This window comes from Strongylocentrotus purpuratus, unplaced genomic scaffold (genome assembly GCF_000002235.5).
Source record: "Strongylocentrotus purpuratus isolate Spur 01 unplaced genomic scaffold, Spur_5.0 spur5_scaffold_20, whole genome shotgun sequence".
NCBI classification, from domain to species: Eukaryota; Metazoa; Echinodermata; class Echinoidea; order Camarodonta; family Strongylocentrotidae; genus Strongylocentrotus; species Strongylocentrotus purpuratus.
The window spans coordinates 23,016,459-23,038,836 of NW_022145606.1; the positions used below are offsets into that span (position 1 = coordinate 23,016,459).

Genomic DNA, 22,378 nt, shown 5'->3' on the forward strand with positions numbered 1-22,378 from the left:
GTAAACGATGGTATACAGCGAGAGAGAGAGAGAGAGAGAGAGCTAAAAATGTAGACTTATGAATAATATTGAATAGCATCTTCCTGCTAATAATTTCCTTCCTTGATTAAATGGGCACGTTCATACCATAAACTGAACAGCGAACGTTCAACCCATGAATTATTCTCAACAATAATGAGTATCCAACAGAGTTTTTTGCTGCAGGACGGGTCGGGCACATTAAGGCGATATCAATTTTATTTTTTAGCGAGTTAGCGTAGCATGTGAGCGAGTTCTTTTGCACTTCTCTTTTGATAATAATTATAGGCATATTTGTTTACATAAGTAACTGTGTCGTCTTGTCCCTCGAAAGAGAGGGCACAAACACATTTAAAGGTACTATGTCCCATTTGCAGGCCAAAAAAATGAAAAGGTTAAATTCCAACGGCATTTGAAAGTAAATACTAATTTAGAACTTCCCTAAAAAAAATGGGGGGGGGGGGGGGGGGGGGGCTTGAAAATGTCTTTAAGTGGGAAAATAACGACTATTAGTCGTCGAATCGACTTAAGGGCTATAGAGCCAGTAAGTAATAGTCTGATTTTTAGACCATTGTACCGAATGGTCGTATGTTTTATGCCGCGCAAAGATTCAATCAGTTTAATTTTGGCCCTTACAAGAAGTGGGTTATTGATGTAGACAAATGCTCATGTACCCTTTACAGCTCATTTTATGTATGTTATTATACCAAAGAAGAAAAAAAAAGCCAGTTTGTCCCTCACTAGTGTCTAATCAGTGAAGCCTAGCAAATAAACAGGTTTCCTTCATAATTTGAATATTAGGACACTGCTAACGTTTAACTTTCACAGATAGGACATGCATGACATATTTATAATTCCTGCAAATTTCTACATAACTTGATGTTGGCTGCAAAAGGGAAATAGTATCTTTAATGGGATGTTTTTTTTTTAATTTTTTTTTATTTGTTAATTTGGCGAACAAGGACGGTGAACATCATAGGTTATAATCTTGAATATAATTTTTCTACATTACCTCCCTTAATTTGAATCAAATGGGCAAGTATTATTTCCGGGTTTATTGTTTATTCCTTGTTGGCGAGCGAGCTAGTTAACGAATGGTCGAAATTCTTTGGCTTGCCATTTCAAAGCATCTGCGTGACCAGCATCGCTTGTTAATCACTGATGTACAAAATGTATTATATTAAAGCGTAGTGAGCAAGCGAATTTTCATCCTTTTCATATAATAACTGAAAACCATCTGCCTTAATCACTAATGATTATTTCACGAGCATGTAGTATATTTCATACTCCATTTTATTTCTAGTTTTTCTCCAACGTGTCCCGACGCAGCGCCGGAAAGATTTACCGTCATTGATCTTCCTATATTCTATTTTGTGTCCGTTTTTCCTTGTCTTCAGCCTTTTCTTGTCTCTTTTCTTGACCTTTTCTTTTCCATGTTTTCTTGTCCTTTTATTTTCTTTTCTTTTTCCTTTCTTCCTATCTTTTTCCCCCTGCAAAATGGAGCATTTGTATTCAGCGGGGTACTTAAGAACGAGGATGCATTGTATTTCGACGGTTATACGTAAATATCTACAAACATGCACATTTTCGTGTTCATCGGACTTTCGACGGCCGAGATCATAGGGGGGGGGGGGGGGGGGATGGAAGCCCCCCCCCCCATATAACACCTATGATTAAAAAAAAAATCTTTATATTCCTTCTATTTTCAAGATAACATACATGATGATAGGCCTATTATGTTAACATGATACATGACAATAACAATCACAATCATGCGTGAACATCAATGGAAATGTATTCATTACAAAAAAAATACAAAAGAAACTGGCGGAGAAATATCCTCCCTCGGTACAGGCAGCTCACTCAATTATATCTTCTCCCGGAAAGTTTGAATTATAAAAAAAAAGATGTTGATATAGACTATAGCCTACCTCTTTTAAAAATGTAAATGTTCATACTAATGAAATAGTAAAAATTAAACGGGGGGGGGGGGGGTACCATCATCTACCACAATACCAATGCTTGATTTCCCGGAGACGAGGTTGCCGTGTGTTGACGTTTCGTAATCAAAGCGCGCGCTATTATGTAACAAAGTTCACTCACTAGCTCAGTACGATACAGTCATGATGTGCGCTGCGCTAACTAACTCTACGTGCACGTGTACGTGTAGATTATTCTGTTGTGCATCTTACCTGCCCCAGCTGACCGAGAAGAGCTCCCGACATTTGCCAAAAATTGTTCTACACATTATTATCCGACATGGCTCCTAAAAGTAGACTCTCCCAGCGAAAAGCCGCAAGAGGAACCCCTGTACTCACGGCTGGTAGTGATACAACTTCTGCTTCGAAATCATCAAAGTCAAAGAGAGTGAAAAAGGTTTGTTGCTTGTGTTTGGTCAGTTGGTGCAGAAAGAACATGACAGCTGCAGGTGCGGGCCAGCTAGCCACGGGCAGCGACCGGGCACGGGGATCTCCAATCCTGGGCACACGTAGACCCTGTCCCTAGGCTATAGCTGCAATATTATTCCTGGCTGTGTATTAAAACCTGTTCTATTGATTCTCAACATTTCAAACAACTTCAAACGACTGAGCCAACTCGCCTCCTCAAAAGCTTAGGTGGAGGTAGACTATAATACAGTTGATTCATTTGTGTCCTTCTTGTGTGGTGAGAAGTAGATCTAGATCTAAAAGTAAAAAGAAGAAAGAATTGTGATATTGAATGATGTCTGTGACTGTAAGAGGTAGGGCAGTCTTGTCTCCAGGAGTCCAGTAGAGTTGTGAATTTAATGAAATGCCTAAAGCCTCGGTCACAAATGCCATTACGAACTGCCACGAACGCCGTAAGAACGATTTTCAGACAATGGAAATTCGGGAAGACAATGGAAAAACGGAGATTCGTACGAACCTTTGTGACCGTAGCATAACTTACATGTAGCTCCTAACCATGTTATTCGTTATAACTTACAGTTTCAGTTGATGCATGGCCAAAGTCACAGGTTCGTACATTATCTTTGATTCTTGAGACAGAAGAAAATTAAGAGGGAGAGGGGTAGAATTTATACTAGGAACCCATGTTAATTTCTAATTATCTTTGACCTTGTCTCCTTTTTATTGTGTGTGTATGCAGTCTGCTGTAAGTTTGAAAGTTGAGACGCCCGATAACAAACCTTTCCGAGGCACCAGGCGCTCCCCTAGAATCACTCAGAAGGTCAAGGTCTCGCTGACAAGCTCGAGGATTGAAGTCTTGAAGGAAAATGTTAAGAGAGGCCAGAAAGTGAAGAAGGTGAAGAAGGAACAGATGGAGGAGGAGGAGGAGGAGGAAGAGGAGGAGGAGGAGGAGGAAGAAGAGGAGATGATGGTAGATATCAAACCTCTGAAGGAAGAGCCAGACTCTGAAATGGTAAGCATCAGGAAGAACAAAATCAGAACAAATTTGTACAATTTCAAAAGAAGAAAGAACAATACATGTGATAGTCACATCACCATGTTAGCCGACACTTACAAGCAGCATCTAATACATGTAATATCTATTGGAAACGTCTTTCCTGTTAACACATTGTGCTGAATTATCCTTTGAAGGTTAACTTGGGTTTTTAATTTTCCTCAGGTTTGTTTTTGTTTTGTTTCAATTTGTCTTTGTTTTTTCTAATGGCAAAGCCAAGTTTCATAAAATCCATATTCACAGGTACTTGTATAGCTAGCTCATTTGTGCATGTTGATGAAATAGCAACCATGCCACTACATACCTGAAACTTTGAAGATACTCTGAACAAAAAATGCTTTTATTGTTGTATTTAGGCCTACATGTATACGGTACGGTTGCATTTATGGGTATTTTTTGAAAAAGAAATGCTTTAACAGTTTAAGAATGGATGTGATTTTTTTCTTTCTCATTTTTGTGGAATTTATTTAGAGTGACGGTGAGGAGCTAGAGACCCCTGGTTTATCAGAATATGAGAAGAGGAGGCTGGAGAACATATCGAAGAATGCAGACTTCTTTGCTTCTCTTGATATCTTCAAGGTCAGTTTGATAGGGTCAAAGGTTAGAGGTCATTCAGACCACTGAATTTCACCCACTAAGTAATGCAACCATTTTTCCTTTTCATTGGATCATTTCTTTCTTCACTAATTTTGTTTTGTATAAGGGTATACACCTTTTACGTTGTACAAATTAATTTTTGGGTCTGACATAAGTGTGCTTTTCTTCTCTTTCTCTCTCTCTCTCTCTCTCTCTCTCTCTAGTCTACCGCCCTCGGTCATCGATATACCCCACTTTGCTTACCCCATCACTCTCATGATAAAAACAACACATGTAATGTATTTATATTTAATTAATATTTCTGAATTGTTAATTACCTCACAATCTCATTGAACTATGTATCATATCTGTTGACTGTATGTTTCATAATTTATGCCTTGTATGGCAAATCCATTGTCCTGGGCCATATTCCTGGTATTGTATATTATACAAATGATGCATGCGCATGAGTTCATTATACGATCTATCCGCACTCGAGTTGAGGATGGATACACACAGCATCAACGAGGGTGGATGGATCGTATAATAAATGAATGAAAACATGCATCATTTGTTTTATACAACGAAACTCCTAGATCCTTGTTATTTGATGTAAAAAAAATTAATTCAAGATTGTTTCGTGACAGTTTATGGCCGACAAATAAATCTCAAGTTTTAATAAGTCTCAATTTAGTGCGCACACATAAGTATAGATATAGCAAGCGCACTTACCTCTATACCCATTTACGCATAGTGCTGCGTAAGAATAGGCCAACGAACTCAATGCACACGCAGTATTAAGCGCTCTTACATCTACGCGCACTACTGCACGCTCTGAAAACGAGTTCAATAGTACTGGAAAATATTGCACTCCTTTTCATGAAAATGAGTGCAATAGGCTCAGTAAATGAATCACACGTGACCGGGCACGACCAATCATTTGATTAGGATCTGGGAGTGAGTTGTATAAATATATATGTCTGTATAATTATGACCTATTTGTAACACTGTCTATTTCGATTGGCTATAAACGCCACATCCGTCTTCTCTTCTGTATTAAATGAGTCATTGTAGGAAAACTTACTCCTTCATACTGTAGCTCTCTACTCACTGTTAACATTTGAACTTTTGACCCTTTGATCTTTCAGGCCAAGGAGAATTTCTTGGCGCTTACACCGCAGGCCCAGAAACCCAAGAGACAGACGAGAGGACTTAAGAGGTACATGTAGGCAGAGTCTGATAACTTGTTGAATTAGGAAATATCTCATTTCCTAGAGGTGTAGAGGTCTTGTGGTCTTATACAGAGGTGTTGTCATCTAGTGGATACATCACCAGGCTGGATCACATGGTTCACGGTTTTGATTTCCACCACGGCACTTTAATTTCCTTTAACAAGATATTAATCTGCACTCTCCATCCATCCAGGGGCCCCATCTTACAAAGAGTTGCGATTGATCCGAATCAATCGCAAGTCCTCTAATCAATTGCAATTTAGCAGTCTTCTATCTCTTATGTACATAGTTGCGATCGATATCAACTCTTTGTAAGACGGGGCCCAGGTTTATTAAATGGGTACCTGCCTTAGAAAATGAGGAAATTTGTGAATAAAATAACAAAAATTTGACCTTTTATCAACATTTCATACACAGTTTTTGCTAGAATTCATTTTGTGTTCGGTGCATGTTTTGTTTAATAAGATGCTGCACAGTCATGCACACAAATACATGTACTAATGGTGCTCTTTCCACAACGTTTGTTTATATTTTATTTGAAATTTAGCCAGAAGAGGGAGTCTGCTCCTGTGGAACGAAGGCCGCGCTCGCTCAGGATACAGAACAAGAGCCCAGATGGAGCAGAGTTGCCTGAGAACTTTAGAGAGCCAACGTATACCCCTTATGTTTCCGATGTTAGAAGTCGTGTAAGTTAACATTTACCAGTACAGGTCAACCGTGTGGTATAAGCTCTCGTAGATGACAGGTTTGAATCCTGCTGCCTCTCTGACTTGTTTACAATTACAAGATGAAGTACGTATGTGATCTTTATTTACTGGATGCAAGCCAAAAATTTCTTTCATCAATTAAAGATAAAGAAGAGGTGTCGTGGATGAGTGGATACGTCGCCGGACTGTCGATCACAAGGTCCGTGGTTCGACTCCCGCCGCAGCACTAATGTCCTTTGGCAAGACATTGATCTACATTTCCCACTCTCCACCCAGGTGTTAAATGGGTACCGGTAGGAAGGAATTCCCTAAAATGCTGTGAGCGTCGAAATCGGCAGCCTAGCATAGCGGGGTAATGTTGGAGCGCCTTGAGGACCTTGCAAGGTCGATACGTGCACTATATAAGAATCCAATATTATTATTATTAAAGTTGAGCTCTGCTCATGTGATTTCAATGTGAAAGAAATTGTGTGGTAGCGATTGGAGAAATGTGATCATGTAGCACAATCTTATGCATTGGTGTATACTGTGAGGATCTGGAATCACCAAATTGATAAGGAATTGGCACAGTCGTGGTCATAAAAAATTTCCTTTAATGTCTTTTTTTCTTCTTATAGGCTTCTGTTTTAAAGGGATCCGGTAACTTTGTCTTACATTCTAAAACAAAGTCCTGGATTTAGCTCATTCTTCAATGATAATTGTAAACCTTTAGGTCAGTCAGGAACTCCATGACTTTTGCAAGCCGTTCGCCTGTCTGATTATCAAGATATTTATGATTGGAAATCAAAACAAAATTTTGCGTTTGCCAAACGGTTTTCATAACACTACAGTCTATTGGGGAAAACGAGTATGGTAAAACCGGTCACTCAAAGATTTTTACTTTTTTGAGGCACTTCTAGATCATTTTGAAGCGCAATTTTTGTAGGGCTTCAATACTACACCATATCACAGACACTGATAACACGTAGGGCCATGCATCTCAGATTTGTAAAACTGGAACATTGGTAAACGATGCCTTTAAATTGTTTCTCCCCTGATTGGATGTTATAGGAGAGGCTGCCCTCTGACCCGGTCAAGATGGATGCCACCAATGTCAAGAAGGAGGAGAAGACGGATGCAGGGACGGACTTTGTAGAAGGTCTCGCTGCCCTCGCCAGGGGTGAAAAGACCAGTGTCGCAACTGATGATAAGGACTTGAACAAGTAAGTTCTGACCCTCTTTTCTGGAGAATGTACATGTAGTTGGTAATATGGATATTTACAGATATATAGCGCCGGGATCCGCCAGGCTCTGACGCTCATGGCGCCGTACACATATTACCCTGGTTGAAGCCGAGCCGCCAAAGTAACTAGCGCTCAAGCATATCAGGTACCCATTTACACCTTGATGGAAAGTTTTTTTCTTCTCCTCCTGCTTTTGTTTGTTCTTCTTCTTTTTGTTCTTCTTCTTTTTCTTCTGCTATTTCATTCTTCTTTCTGTTTCTCCTCCTTTCTTCTTCATTAATTATCTTTTTTAATCCTTTTTGAAAGGTTTGCCTCAAAACTGCAGGAGATGAAGATGAAGCCTCGATACATGGCTAAGGTGGTGCCGGACCGCATATTCTCCGTCGCTGTTCATCCCTCGGTCGACAAGACCGTCGTAGTGGCTGGTGATAAGTGGGGAAAGATTGGACTTTGGGATGTGGTAAGTAGACAGAACCTTTTACAGCCATGAGATGGCAAAAACAATGTACATTAAAGCCCCACTGTCCTACTTGTAGCTACTTGCTCCCTCTATATAGAAAACTTCCCCAATCCATGATCCTCTTTTTCTTATGTTAGTTGAGAGCTGAGTTGATGAGATAGCCACTTGTCAGTGACCTCGCTGTGTTGTCTAATCCCTTCTGGCCCAGTAGTATTGACAGTCTTTAACACGTAGCGTCTCTTCCAGTAATTCAGTTGTATTACAGTTCTGTTTGTAGTTTCACGAGAGACAAGCCAACGGGCCAGAGGGGGCTATGATATAACATACTAGTAGTACATATACATGTAATTACAGGTGGGCATTTCACAAAACTTGTCATCAGTGACAAATGACAGGTTTTGTTATAAGCTACTGAAATCCTTGCTTCTGATTGGTTATCAGCAGATTTGTCACTGATTTTTGTCACTTGTCATTTAAAAAGGCTTCCTGAAACGCCCCCACCCCCCCGGACATCCTATGATATATTTACATTATCTTTGTTCTTGTACCGACCCAGAATTCCACTGAAGGTGACGATGGTGTCTTCCTGTTTGCTCCGCACACCAGGCCTGTGAATTGCCTTCGATTCTCACCCAGTGACCCTAACAAGCTCTACTCTGTTTCATATGATGGAACAGTTCGGTGTGGCGACTTCGCCAAAGCTGTGTTTGACGAGGTATGCATTGTTAACACATAGCTACTTACTGTTACCTGTTCGACTGTATATTACTTTTATTATTTTATCCAGAATGCTCTGAATTACAAATTGTATATGAACATACAATAATAATAATAATAGTAGCAGTAGCAGTAGTAGTAGTAGAAGTAGAGGTAGTAGTAGTAGAAGTAGTCATAGTAGTAGTAGTAGTAGTAGTAGTAGTAGTAGAAGTAGTATTAGTAGAATTAGTAGAAGTCGAAGTAGTAGTAGTAGTAGTAGAAGTAGTAGTAGTAGTAGTAGTAGTAGGAGTAGTAGTAGTAGTAGTAGTAGTAGTAGTAGTAGTAGTAGTAGTAATAGTAGTAGTAGTAGTAGTAGTAGTAGTAGTAGTAGGAGTAGTAGTAGTAGTAGTAGTAGTAGTAGTAGTAGTAGTAGTAGTAGTCGTAGTAGTAGTAGTAGTAGTAGTAATAGTAGGAGTAGTAGTAGTAGTAGTAGTAGTAGTAGTAGTAGTAGTAGTGGTGTCAACTTATAGAGCACACACCATCCAGGGACGCTCATGGCGCTGGAATGTTCGTCTACCAATTGTAGATCTTGTTTGTTTTGCTTCTTGTTGTTTTCTCTTTTCGTAATATATTTGATTTTTATGCCTCCGCCACCGAAGGTGGTGCCGGAGGCATCATGTTTTCGGGTTGTCCGTCCGTACGTCCGTCCGTCCGTACGTCCGTCCGAGTTTGCGATGGTATGCTTGTGTGTTTAGTTTTACGTATGAGATATCATTGTGTGTCACTTTAGACTTGTGTGTCTAGCCACACAAGAAAACTATCATATTCAGTGTCTAAGATGTCTGACATGTCATTTCTAATCAACTAAGATTTAGTCACACAAGAAAAGTTTCTTCCAAAAAAAGACCCAAAATAAATGTCCAAATTTTAGAGAGGGGTTGTGTCCAAGTAGCCAAACGGAATAGTGCCATCTACAGTTGACATCCAGGTAGCTAGGTACTATGCTCATCTGCAGTACTTGGGGGTGTGTGTTTGTGTGACTTGTTAGTGTGTAGTATTTGTAAGCAAAGTAGTAGGCAGTGTATGGCTCTGTGTGTGTGTGTGTCATGGGTGGATGGTTTTGTGTGTGCAGTGTAAATAATACATGTAATGTTTTTTTATGCCACACAAGCCTTAATTTTCTTGAATTGGACAGGGGTAGACAATAATGTCGTTCTGCCACACTAGCCTTAATTTTCACGACTTGGACAGAGGTATATAATACATGTAATGTCTTTCTGCCACACAAGCCCTAATTTTCTTGACTTGGACAGGGGAAGATAATAATGTCTTTCTGACACACAAGCCTTAATTTTCTTGACTTGGACTGGGGTAGATAATAATGTCTTTCTGCCACACAAGCCTCCATTTTCTTGACTTGGACAGGGGTAGATAATAGTGTCTTTCTGCCACACAAGCCTTAATTTTCATGACTTGGACAGGGGTAGATAATAATGTCTTTCTGCCACACAAGCCTTAATTTTCATGACTTGGACTGGGGTAGATGACAATATCTTTCTGACACACAAGCCCTAATTTTCTTGACTTGGACAGTGGTACAGGTATATAATACATGTAATGTTTTTATGCCACACAAGCCTTAATTTTCTTGACTTGGACAGGGGTAGATAATAATGTCTTTCTGTCACACAAGCCTTAATTTTCTTGACTTGGACAGGGGTAGACAATAATGTCTTTCTGCCACACAAGCCCTAATTTTCTTGACTTGGACAGGGGTAGACAATAATGTCTTTCTGCCACACAAGCCCTAATTTTGTTGACTTGGACAGGGGAAGATAATAATGTCTTTCTGCCACACAAGCCCTAATTTTGTTGACTTGGACTGGGGTAGATGACAATATCTTTCTGCCACACAAGCCCTAATTTTCTTGACTTGGACAGAGGTATATAATACATGTAATGTTTTTTTATGCCACACAAGCCTTAATTTTCTTGACTTGGACAGGGAAAGATAATAATGTCTTTCTGACACACAAGCCTTAATTTTCTTGACTTGGACTGGAGTAGATAATAATGTCTTTCTGCCACACAAGCCTTAATTTTCATGACTTGGACAGAGGTATATAATACATGTAATGTCTTTCTGCCACACAAGCCCATTATTTTCTTGAATTGGACTGGGGTAGATGATAATGCCTTTCTGCCACACAATCCCTAATTTTCTTGACTTGGAGAGTGGTACAGGTATATAATACATGTAATGTTTTAATGCCACACAAGCCTTCATTTTCTTGACTTGGACTGGGGTAGACAATAATGTTTTTCCGCCACACAAGCCTTAATTTTCTTGACTTGGACTGGGGTAGATGACAAAATCTTTCTGACACACAAGCCTTAATTTTTATGACTTGGACAGAGGTATATAATACATGTAATGTTTTTTTTTATGCCACACAAGTCCCAATTTTCTGGACTTGGACAGGGGTAGACAATAATGTCTTTCTGCCACACAAGCCTTAATTTTCTTGACTTGGACAGGGGTAGATAATAATGTCGTTCTGTCACACAAGCCTTAATTTTCTTCACTTGGACTGGAGTAGATAATAATGTCTTTCTGTCACACAAGCCTTAATTTTCTTCACTTGGACTGGGGTAGATGACAAAATCTTTCTGACACACAAGCCTTAATTTTCATGACTTGGACAGAGGTATATAATACATGTAATGTTTTTTTTTATGCCACACAAGCCCTAATTTTCTGGACTTGGACAGGGGTAGATAATAATGTCTTTCTGTCACACAAGCCTTAATTTTCTTGACTTGGACTGGGGTAGATGACAATATCTTTCTAGCAACACAAGCCTTAATTTTCTTGACTTGGACTGGGGTAGACAATAATGTCTTTCTGCCACACAAGCCCTAATTTTCTTGACTTGGACAGTGGTACAGGTATATAATACATGTAATGTTTTTATGCCACACAAGCCTTAATTTTCTTGACTTGGACAGGGGTAGATAATAATGTCTTTCTGCCACACAAGCCTTAATTTTCATGACTTGGACAGGGGTAGATAATAATGTCTTTCTGCCACACAAGCCTCAATTTTCATGACTTGGACTGGGGTAGATGACAATATCTTTCTGACACACAAGCCTTAATTTTCATGACTTGGACAGAGGTATATAATACATGTAATATTTTTTTTATGCCACACAAGCCCTAATTTTCTTGACTTGGACAGGGGTAGATAATGATGTCTTTCTGTCACACAAGCCTTAATTTTCTTGACTTAGACAGGGGTAGACAATAATGTCTTTCTGCCACACAAGCCCTAATTTTCTTGACTTGGACAGGGGTAGACAATAATGTCTTTCTGCCACACAAGCCCTAATTTTGTTGACTTGGACAGAGGTATATAATACATGTAATGTTTTTTATGCCACACAAGCCTTAATTTTCTTGACTTGGACAGGGGTAGATAATAATGTCTTACTGTCACACAAGCCTTAATTTTCTTGACTTAGACAGGGGTAGACAATAATGTCTTTCTGCCACACAAGCCCTAATTTTCTTGACTTGGACAGGGGTAGACAATAATGTCTTTCTGCCACACAAGCCCTAATTTTGTTGACTTGGACAGAGGTATATGATACATGTAATGTTTTTTTATGCCACACAAGCCTTAATTTTCTTGACTTGGACAGGGGAAGATAATAATGTCTTTCTGCCACACAAGCCTTAATTTTCATGACTTGGACAGAGGTATATAATACATGTAATGTCTTTCTGCCACACAAGCCCATTATTTTCTTGACTTGGACTGGGGTAGATAATAATGCCTTTCTGCTACACAAGCCCTAATTTTCTTGACTTGGACAGTGGTACAGGTATATAATACATGTAATGTCTTTCTGCCACACAAGCCCATTATTTTCTTGACTTGGACTGGGGTAGATAATAATGTTTTTCTGCCACACAAGCCTTAATTTTCTTGACTTGGACTGGGGTAGACAATAATGTTTTTCTGCCACACAAGCCTTAATTTTCTTGACTTGGACTGGGGTAGATGACAAAATCTTTCTGACACACAAGCCTTAATTTTCATGACTTGGACAGAGGTATATAATACATGTAATTTTTTTTTTATGCCACACAAGCCCTAATTTTCTGGACTTGGACAGGGGTAGACAATAATGTCTTTCTGCCACACAAGCCTTAATTTTCTTGACTTGGACAGGGGTAGATAATAATGTCTTTCTGTCACACAAGCCTTAATTTTCTTGACTTGGACTGGGGTAGATGACAATATCTTTCTAGAAACACAAGCCTTTATCTTCTTGACTTGGACTGGAGTAGATAATAATGTCTTTCTGCCACACAAGCCTTAATTTTCATGACTTGGACAGAGGTATATAATACATGTAATGTCTTTCTGCCACACAAGCCCATTATTTTCTTGACTTGGACTGGGGTAGATAATAATGCCTTTCTGCCACACAAGCCCTAATTTTCTTGACTTGGACAGTGGTACAGGTATATAATACATGTAATGTTTTTATGCCACACAAGCCTTAATTTTCATGACTTGGACAGGGGTAGACGATAATGTTTTTCTGCCACACAAGCCTTAATTTTCTTGACTTGGACTGGGGTAGATGACAAAATCTTTCTGACACACAAGCCTTAATTTTCATGACTTGGACAGAGGTATATAATACATGTAATGTTTTGTTTATGCAACACAAGCCCTAATTTTCTGGACTTGGACATGGGTAGATAATAATGTCTTTCTGTCACACAAGCCTTAATTTTCTTGACTTGGACTGGGGTAAATGACAATATCTTTCTAGCAACACAAGCCTTAATTTTCTTGACTTGGACTGGGGTAGACAATAATGTCTTTCTGCCACACAAGCCCTAATTTTCTTGACTTGGACAGTGGTACAGGTATATAATACATGTAATGTTTTTATGCCACACAAGCCTTAATTTTCTTGACTTGGACAGGGGTAGATAATAATGTCTTTCTGCCACACAAGCCTTAATTTTCATGACTTGGACAGGGGTAGATAATAATGTCTTTCTGCCACACAAGCCTTAATTTTCATGACTTGGACAGGGGTAGACAATAATGTCTTTCTGCCACACAAGCCTCAATTTTCACGACTTAGGCGGATAAATGATGTGTTTTTGCGGGACACAAGCCTTAAAGGTATTACAAAGTTTTGGGAAATTTTGAAAAATGGGTGGATAGTGATTCTTAACAAGTTTGATATATTTGGATGCCCCTGTGGATGTATTAAAAACACCAGAAATTTTAGCCCCTAAAACACTTCTGCTTTTGAGAAATATTGAATATAAAGATTTACCGGTGCTCCCGGTAAATTTTGATAAAATTCAAATAGCTCCTACGGCCGTACAATGGTAGCTGCGACCATAAAAATCTCAGAGTATGTAGATTTGGTATATAATTTCCGAACAAGAATAGCTAATCGGTCGATTTAAGTCAATACACATTGTTTTATACCTTAATTAAGACCTTGACCTTGAGAGGGAGCTATTCAACATAAAGTGTTTATTATTTACAATTTCATAACATTAGAGTCGATTTCGACCGCGACAACGATCACTGAATATTGTAAGATCGTATATGCTTCCAATATGTTCATTTGAACCAAATTCATGACCCCATACCAAAACGTTGTATTACCTTTAATTTTCCTGACTTGGATAGAGGTAGACAATAATGTCTTTTGGGCATGCAAGCCTTAATTTTAATTTTAGAAACCAATCTCAACACATATTGTATTAAAAAACACACAAGATGCATTTTCATTTAGTTTTAGACAAACACACAAGAAGTTGGGAATTAAGACACACAAGTAGTCTTTAGAAGGAAAAAATGAAAAGACACACAAGATACCCCTTTTTCTAGACACACAAGACAAAAATCTCACAAGCATACTGTCGTGAGTAGTACCGTCCGTACGTCCGTCCGTCCGTCCGTCCGTCCGTCCGTCCGTACGTCCGTCCCGTTTGACCGTTATCACAATATCTCAAGAACCATTTAAGATTTAAACTTAAGACTCGGGAATAGTATTTATCACCATAGGAAGACGATCTGATTAGATTTTGGAGTACGTAGGTCAAAGGTCACAGGTCACAGAGGTCAACTTATGAAATTCCTTGTATTGAGTTTGTTAGCGCGATATCTCAAGAACCATTTGAGATTTAAACTTCAAACTTAAGGATAGTATGTATCACCATAGGAAGACGATCTGATTAGATTTTGGAGCACGTATGTCAAAGGTCAAGGGTCACAGAGGTCAACTTATGAAATTCCATACATTGAGATTGTTATCATAATATCTCAAGAACCACTGGAGATTTAAACTTCAAACTTAGTGATAGTGTGTATCACTATAGGAAAACAATCTGATTAGATTTTGGAGCACGTATGTCAAAGGTCAAGGGTCACAGAGGTCAACTTATGAAATTCCATACATTGAGATTGTTATCATGATATCTCAAGAACCACTGGAGATGTAAAAACTTCAAACTGAAGGATAGTATGTATCACCATAGGAAGACGATCTGATTAGATTTTGGAGCACGTAGGTCAAAGGTCAAGGGTCACAGAGGTCAACTTATGAAATTCCATACATTGAGATTGTTATCATAATATCTCAAGAACCACTGGAGATTTAAACTTCAAACTTAATGATAGTGTGTATCACCATAGGAAGACAATCTGAGTAGATTTTGGAGCACGTAGGTCAAAGGTCAAGGGTCACAGAGGTCAACTTATGAAATTCCATACATTGAGATCGTTATCGCGATATCTCAAGAACCACTGGAGAATTTTCACTTCAAACTTAATGATAGTATGTATCACCATATCATAATATCTCAAGAACCACTGGAGATTTAAACTTCAAACTTAATGATAGTGTGTATCACCATAGGAAGACAATCTGATTAGATTTTGGAGCACGTAGGTCAAAGGTCAAGGGTCACAGAGGTCAACTTATGAAATTCCATACATTGAGATTGTTATCATAATATCTCAAGAACCACTGGAGATTTAAACTTCAAACTTAATGATAGTGTGTATCACCATAGGAAGACAATCTGATTAGATTTTGGAGCACGTAGGTCAAAGGTCAAGGGTCACAGAGGTCAACTTATGAAATTCCATACATTGAGATTGTTATCATTATATCTCAAGAACCACTGGAGATTTAAACTCCAAACTTGTTTAAATTGCTCTATGGCGGAGGCATCATTTTCGACTGCGCGCAGTCAAAATTCCATCTAGTTTTTCTTAATTGTGTATACTTTGCAGACTGCACCATTTTTCTCTAACTACATATTGGTACACAGACAATATATTTTTTTTCTGTGTATTTTTTTTTTTCTGTGAAGAATAATAAATTGATCCATTGAATGTTCAAGAGGATAAACACAGAGAGAAATTAAACAATATGATAGCAAAGTCTACTTTGAAAGAATACCAGAGTCAAACAATAAATAGTCCTAAATCAAAAAATGCCAATATGTTTTCTTGGAGGATGATCTATGGCATGAACTTCCCCCTCTTGTAAAAGTAAGTTAAATGTAAAAATTTGAAATACTAGCCATCTTTTTAATCAGCCCCAGCCAGTTCTAAGCATGTTTATATTGACAGAATAATAGATGAATAAATAAATAAATAAATAAATATAAACAACAAAAGAAGGACATAACTAGCTAAATGAACAAATGAAGGAAGACCTTATAAATAACTAAATAATTGATTAAAAAGAGAAAAAACTAAGTAAGTAACTAGATAAATAAATGAATAAATATTAACTGCATGAGTACACCAAAAATTGATAAAATAGATAAATAAAGAAACAAATAAACTAACAAACAAAAAAACTACTAAAAAAATTAAACAAAAGAACTAATTAAAAATAAAGTAACAAATTCACTGCTGGATATTTTTTTTTTGTCCATCAGGTATATGTGGCAGATGAAGATGAAGTTATCTGGACCAACTTTTTTGATTTCATGTCGGCAGATGGTAGCTCCCTCCTTGTCACTCAGAATGATAGGACCGGAAACGTAGTTGTAGTTGACACTCGATCGAGGTAAGTGACAATGGTATCGATAATAGTTGATAATGATAATAATAATATAGCATTGACCATTCATTTTGCTCCATCGATCTAGTTAACTATTCAGAGGCATACAGGGAGATTATTACCCTGGCCTTAGCACGGCTGTCATTACGGCGCTCTAGCATTTATAGGAAATGATTCCTGCCAGGTACCCATTTATATAATTTTGGTTGAGTGTGGCAAATGTAGATCAATGTCTTGCCAAAGGACATTAATTTTGAAGCGGGACTCCGACCCTGGACCTTGTGATCGACAGTCCAGTATTGTATCCACTCGACCACGATACCTCTATGATGAGACTATTCGATTGTTGTATAGCTGTCATGTCTGGCACATTGCCACCCCAAATCCCCCCCAAATCCCTGTTATAGGAAACTTGTAATCAATAATAAAATATGCTAAACTTCTCTGACAAATTTGCTTTCAGCAAATGAAACACCATGATTTCTATTTTTTTGAATATTGTTTGTTTTTGAAACAGAAAGGGCGGAGAGAATGTGTACCATGTACATTCAAGGAATGCAAAGACAGTCTCGGTCCACCCCACAATGCCAAACTACTTTGTCACAGCTTCAACTGATCGGTAAGGCTCTATCTTTTCACATGATCATCATGATTGCTTCTTAAAGGTAATACAAAGTTTTGATATGGGGTCATGAATTTAGTTAAAATGAACATATTGGAAGCATAATCGACCCTACAATATTCAGCGATTAATGTCGCGGTTCAAATCGATTGTAAAGTGATGAAATTGTGAATAATAAACTCTTCATGTTGTATAGCCCCCTCCCAAGATGATATTACTTTAGCTTAAAAACAATGTTTCTTGACTAAAATCGATTGATTTTCTATTCCTGTTTGGAAATTATATATCAGAACTGCATATTCTGAGATTTTCATGGTTGCAGCTACCATTGTACGACCGTCGGTGCCTCATGAGATGTTGGAAACCCTCTGAATTGAGATATATAATCAGTTGTTATTTTTTCTTGTAGTACTGCTGCATTGTGGGATATCCGCAGCATGAAGAGTAAGGGAACAATAAACCAATTGCCGAGATGCCTCATTTTAAATCCGTCAGCTCGGCATTCTTCTCACCGATCACTGGTTCAAAGATCCTTACTACATCTCTGGATGACAAAATCAGGTAAGAACAGACTCTAGCAGAACTTAAAGCCATACTGCACTACTTAAAGCTACTTGCGCCCTCTATATAGCAAACAATGCCTAATCGGTGACCATTGGTGCCCCATGATCCTCTTTTTCTTATGTTGATTGAGAGCTGATTTGATGAGATAACCACCTGTCAGTGACCATGCATGGAAGTCTAATCCCCTGGATAAACTAGTGCAGACAGGCTTTAAAGCCATACTGTACTAGAAGCACTACCGCAAAATCCCTCTAGCACCATCTCATGTCAGCTGAATGTAACAGTATGGTCTCGTAATTTTGCTGCTTCCCTAGCTGGGCTGTTGGTTCTCGCATCAAGTCCTCTGTGAAGTATGAATATGGTATAGAGTACCAAAGCTGTGGCATCATAACATTTTACTTTTGGAATTTCTCTATTTTTTCTTCATTTTCCTCTGGTTCGTAATGTAATGAACCAAAGCAAAATAACACTGAGGGGTCATTCCATGTCAAATCACCCAATGGTTTTAACCCGACCATTTTTGATTTTGATGAAACTTAGTGTACTTGTTGAGTGTGATCTCACAGCACCAAATCCAAAATTTTAGGTCAATCGGATAAGGGGTTTGGGAGATACGGCCCACCAAATTTTGAGATTTTTTCAAAAATGGGGGTGGCGGGCCTACCTTTGAACCCTTGTATTTCGGGACCTAATGGGTCAATCTTCACAAAATTTGTATTGTTGGAAAGGGTATTCAATAAGGATTCCAAATCTGCCGCCATTTTGAAAATTTGTACATGTTGGGGTACTTTGACCTCTTGACCTAAGATTTGACCTTGAAATTGACCTTGTGGATCACGTGACCTTGACAACATTTTTCATGAAATGTAATCTCTGACATGTTCACTTAAACATATAAAAGTTTCAGAGATATAATATTTTTTGTTTAGGAGCAATAAGGATTGAAAGTATCCATACTTACAGATATTCACAATTAACCCTATCATAATGTATACAATACATGCAATATGCACAGTATAACATACATCTGCCACATGCTTTTTTGTTCTAGGCATATCCATTCTAAATGTCAGCAGTACTTGAATAGAAATAAAATGACAAGTTCATATAGGCCTAAAGGGTTAACAGGATGTATGGCTTTAGGCCTCTGAGTCGGTTCTAGGATAATTACCCCCCTGGAAAATTAACCCCCAGGAAAGGTCCCCCCCTGAGGACAATTACCCCCCAGAAAATTACCTCCTAGGACAATCTGTGTCCCCCCCCCCCGAGGACAATTACCCCCTAGGATAATTACCCCCCCCCCCCCCTATTCATTAAAGGGAAGTCCATCCTGATAATAAGTTAGTTTTAATCAAAGCAGATTTTTTTGGGGGGAGGTAATTATCCTTGAGGGGCAATTTTCCAGGGGGGGGGGGGGGTAATTGTCCTCGGGGGGGGGGGGGGGAGATTGTCATAGGAGGTAATTTTCTGGGGTTAATTAACCTCTGGGTGTGATAGTCCTTGGGTAATTGTCGGGTAATTGTCCTGGGGGGGGGGTGAACATTTCCTGGGGGTTATTTTTCCAGGGGGGTAATTATCCTAGAACCGACTCAGAGGTCTAAAGCCATACATCCTGTTAACCCTTTAGGCCTATATGAACTTGTCATTTTATTTCTATTCAAGTACCGCTGACATTTAGAATGGATATGACTAGAGCAAGGAAGCATGTGGAAGATGTATGTTGTACTGTGCATATTGCATGTATTGTATACATTATAATAAGGTTTATTGTGAATATCTGTAAGTATGGATACTTTCAATCCTTATTGCTCCTAAACAAAAAATATTATATCTCTGAAACTTTTATATGTTTAAGTGAACATGTCAGAGATTACATTTCATGAAAAATGTTGTCAAGGTCACGTGATCCACAAGGTCAATTTCAAGGTCAAATCTTAGGTCAGAGGTCAAAGTACCCCAACATGTACAAATTTTCAAAATGGCGGCAGATTTGGAATCCTTATTGAATACCCTTTCCAGCACTACAAATTTCGTGAAGATTGACTCATTAGATCCCGAGATACAAGGGTTCAAAGGTAGGCCCGCCACCCCCATTTTTGAAAAAATCTCAAAATTTGGTGGGCCGTATCTCCCAAACCCCTCACCCAATTGACCTAAAATTTTGGATTTGGTGCTGTGAGATCACACTCAACAAGTACACTAAGTTTCATCAAAATCAAAAATGGTCGGGTTAAGATTTTCAGATTTTTTGGGTGATTTGACATGGAATGACCCTGAGTTCCTATAGGAAATCTATTTATTCAGATGGTCATATCTCAGCCAATACTTAACATATTCAATTGGTTTTCGACATTTGGACATTATTTTTTATGTTCTTTCTGAAAATGAAGAAAAATTGAGAAATTCCAAAAATAGATTTTTGATGACGTTGATCACACTTCACCACTCTATTGGGTTACGCACTGTTGGCAGGTTCAGCATGAGATGGCGCTGTACAATACACAGTACCCTAGGGCAGAAAGTTCATCAGTTCAGTAATGTTTATGTATGATAATGTTAATTTGTCTGTTTTATCATTGTCTTATTCATGCATTGTGTTACATTTCATGTATTCATGTGTGCAGTGTTTTAAAGGATGACAGTGTTAACTTAAAACCACTGACTAGGCCACCCTAGGTAAAAAGTCAAATAAATAAAAATAAAAGGAGGCCCTGTGTAGAGGAGAGTCACCACCTTTGCACATTAAGAATCCACTGCACTATTAGGGGAAACACCTGGTCCGCATACTCAGTACTCTTCCCAATCAGTTATACCAGGAGGAGAGACCAGAGGGTCATAGCGATTTAGCTTGCTTTTCCAATCCTGGGCAGGCGCAGGTTACGCCAAATAATTAATGAAATTAATAATAAAGTGGTCATCTTCAAGAATTTCTTGAAAAAGTAATACAAGGCAAGGCGCTCCAGATTTAACTGGAGATCTGACTTTGATGAATTACAACCAAAGTATAATCAGCTCACTGACCCTATAGTGTGCCAACAGAAAGAGTTTGTGAGGAATCTTGTGTTATTCTAGCTAGCATTGCTACGGAGAGTGCCATTAACCAGCTGGCTGTACATCTACTTTCATGCAGCCAATCACAGCCTGTTTTTTCCTCACGCTTTCTTCCTGTAGCTTCTGAATATATTGTCTAATTTCTGCTTTCTGGTAATTCTTCTGATTTACTTCGTTGAGTCCAAGATGAAAAAGCTTTAATAACACTGTTTTTGTTTCTATTTTTAACAAGGAAACTGTGAAATTTGTCTCTTTACAGCATCTTTGACACTGAGAGTGCTAAGGAGGGTAAATTGACCGGTGTGAAGAGAACATTGTGGCAGAGGTAAGTTAACCTGTTAAGGGAATTGGGTAACTTTGTCTCAGATTCTGAAACAAAACCCTGGATTTAGCTCATGCGGCAATGATAATTATAAACCTTTAGTTCAGTCAGGAACCCCATGACTTTTACAAGCCGATCGCTTGTCTGAGTATCAAGATATTTATGATTGGAAATCAAAATCAGATTTTGCGTTCTCTTAACGGTTTTCTTAACACTACAGTCTATTGGGGAAAACGAGTATGGTAAATCCGGTCACTCAAACATTTTTACTTTTTTGAGGCACTTCATGATCATTTTGAAGCGCAATTTTGTTAGGGCTTCAATATTACACCATATCACAGACACTGATGACACTTAGGCTCGTAGGACCATGCATCTCAGATTTAACATTGTTAAACGATGCCTTTAAAGGTAAAGGGTTGTTAGTTTTCATGTGCAGAAGATCATGATTCACTGACACCAGACTTGGTGGAAATCCCTTTAATGGGTGTACAAGTCTGCGCCCAGCAAACCCGTAGGCCTATCAAGAAATTCCCCTAGTCTCTAAAATTTGGGGCGGTGCAAATGTCAGTTATGATTTTACCTTAAAGAGGGAAAGGCAGACCATTACATAAAGCCTGGACATAAAACAGAAGGCTAACCCTGGTGATTGACGTCACATGTTAATGGGTAAACATACGAACGGTGCCAAATTCTCCATAAGAGGCCTTTTCTATGTGTCTTTAAATTGTAAACAGATTTGGTAGCTCAGTGTGCTAACAGCTGGATGAACAATCTTTTCATCTTAAAGATAAACTTAAGTTCTGGTAAAAAAGAAAATGAATTCTCACAGAATCAAACAAAACTTACACTGAATGTTTGAGATTACAAATAAATGTAATTTGCCAAACAATATTGGTATAAAATGTATACTGGCTGAGTAATGAGCATAGGAAGATAAGGAAATCAAGGTAAGTAGACCCGACACCATTTGTGTAGTCCCATATACATCTTTCTGTGTACAGTGCTTGTAATACTTTACCAAGACTGGGCCAAATTAATTATGATTTTGATGACTCCAGAACCTTGCAGTACACACCAATACTTAAAGTACATGCTACATGATCAACTTTTTTTGATCCATTCCACACCTTTCGTTTCACAATGCAATTGCATGACCAGAACTCAACTTTATCTTTAACTTTGTTTCTTCTAGCCACAACAACTGGACCGGTCGATGGTTAACTGTGTTCCGTGCAGCCTGGCATCCCAGACGAGAAGATGCCTATGTTGTAGGAAGCATGTGCCAACCACGAAGGGTAAGAACAAATTTTTTTTACCCATCAAAGTTTAAAAAGGA

At 38.5% G+C, this 22,378-nt stretch overlaps 1 protein-coding gene across 1 annotated transcript; it reads left to right on the plus strand.

The window, feature by feature from the left end:
• The first annotated feature begins 2,162 nt into the window (after positions 1–2,162).
• On the plus strand, positions 2,163–22,321 carry LOC576969 (WD repeat-containing protein 76). Its single transcript, XM_030993054.1, has 13 exons — positions 2,163–2,394; positions 3,145–3,417; positions 3,931–4,038; positions 5,184–5,254; positions 5,815–5,953; positions 7,025–7,176; positions 7,504–7,657; positions 8,214–8,372; positions 16,356–16,486; positions 16,998–17,099; positions 17,512–17,663; positions 20,977–21,042; positions 22,235–22,321. Exons 1-12 carry the CDS (start codon positions 2,278–2,280, stop codon positions 21,012–21,014), a joined length of 1,596 nt encoding a protein of 531 aa, XP_030848914.1. The 5' UTR covers positions 2,163–2,277; the 3' UTR covers positions 21,015–21,042; positions 22,235–22,321.
• The last annotated feature ends 57 nt before the right edge of the window (positions 22,322–22,378 follow it).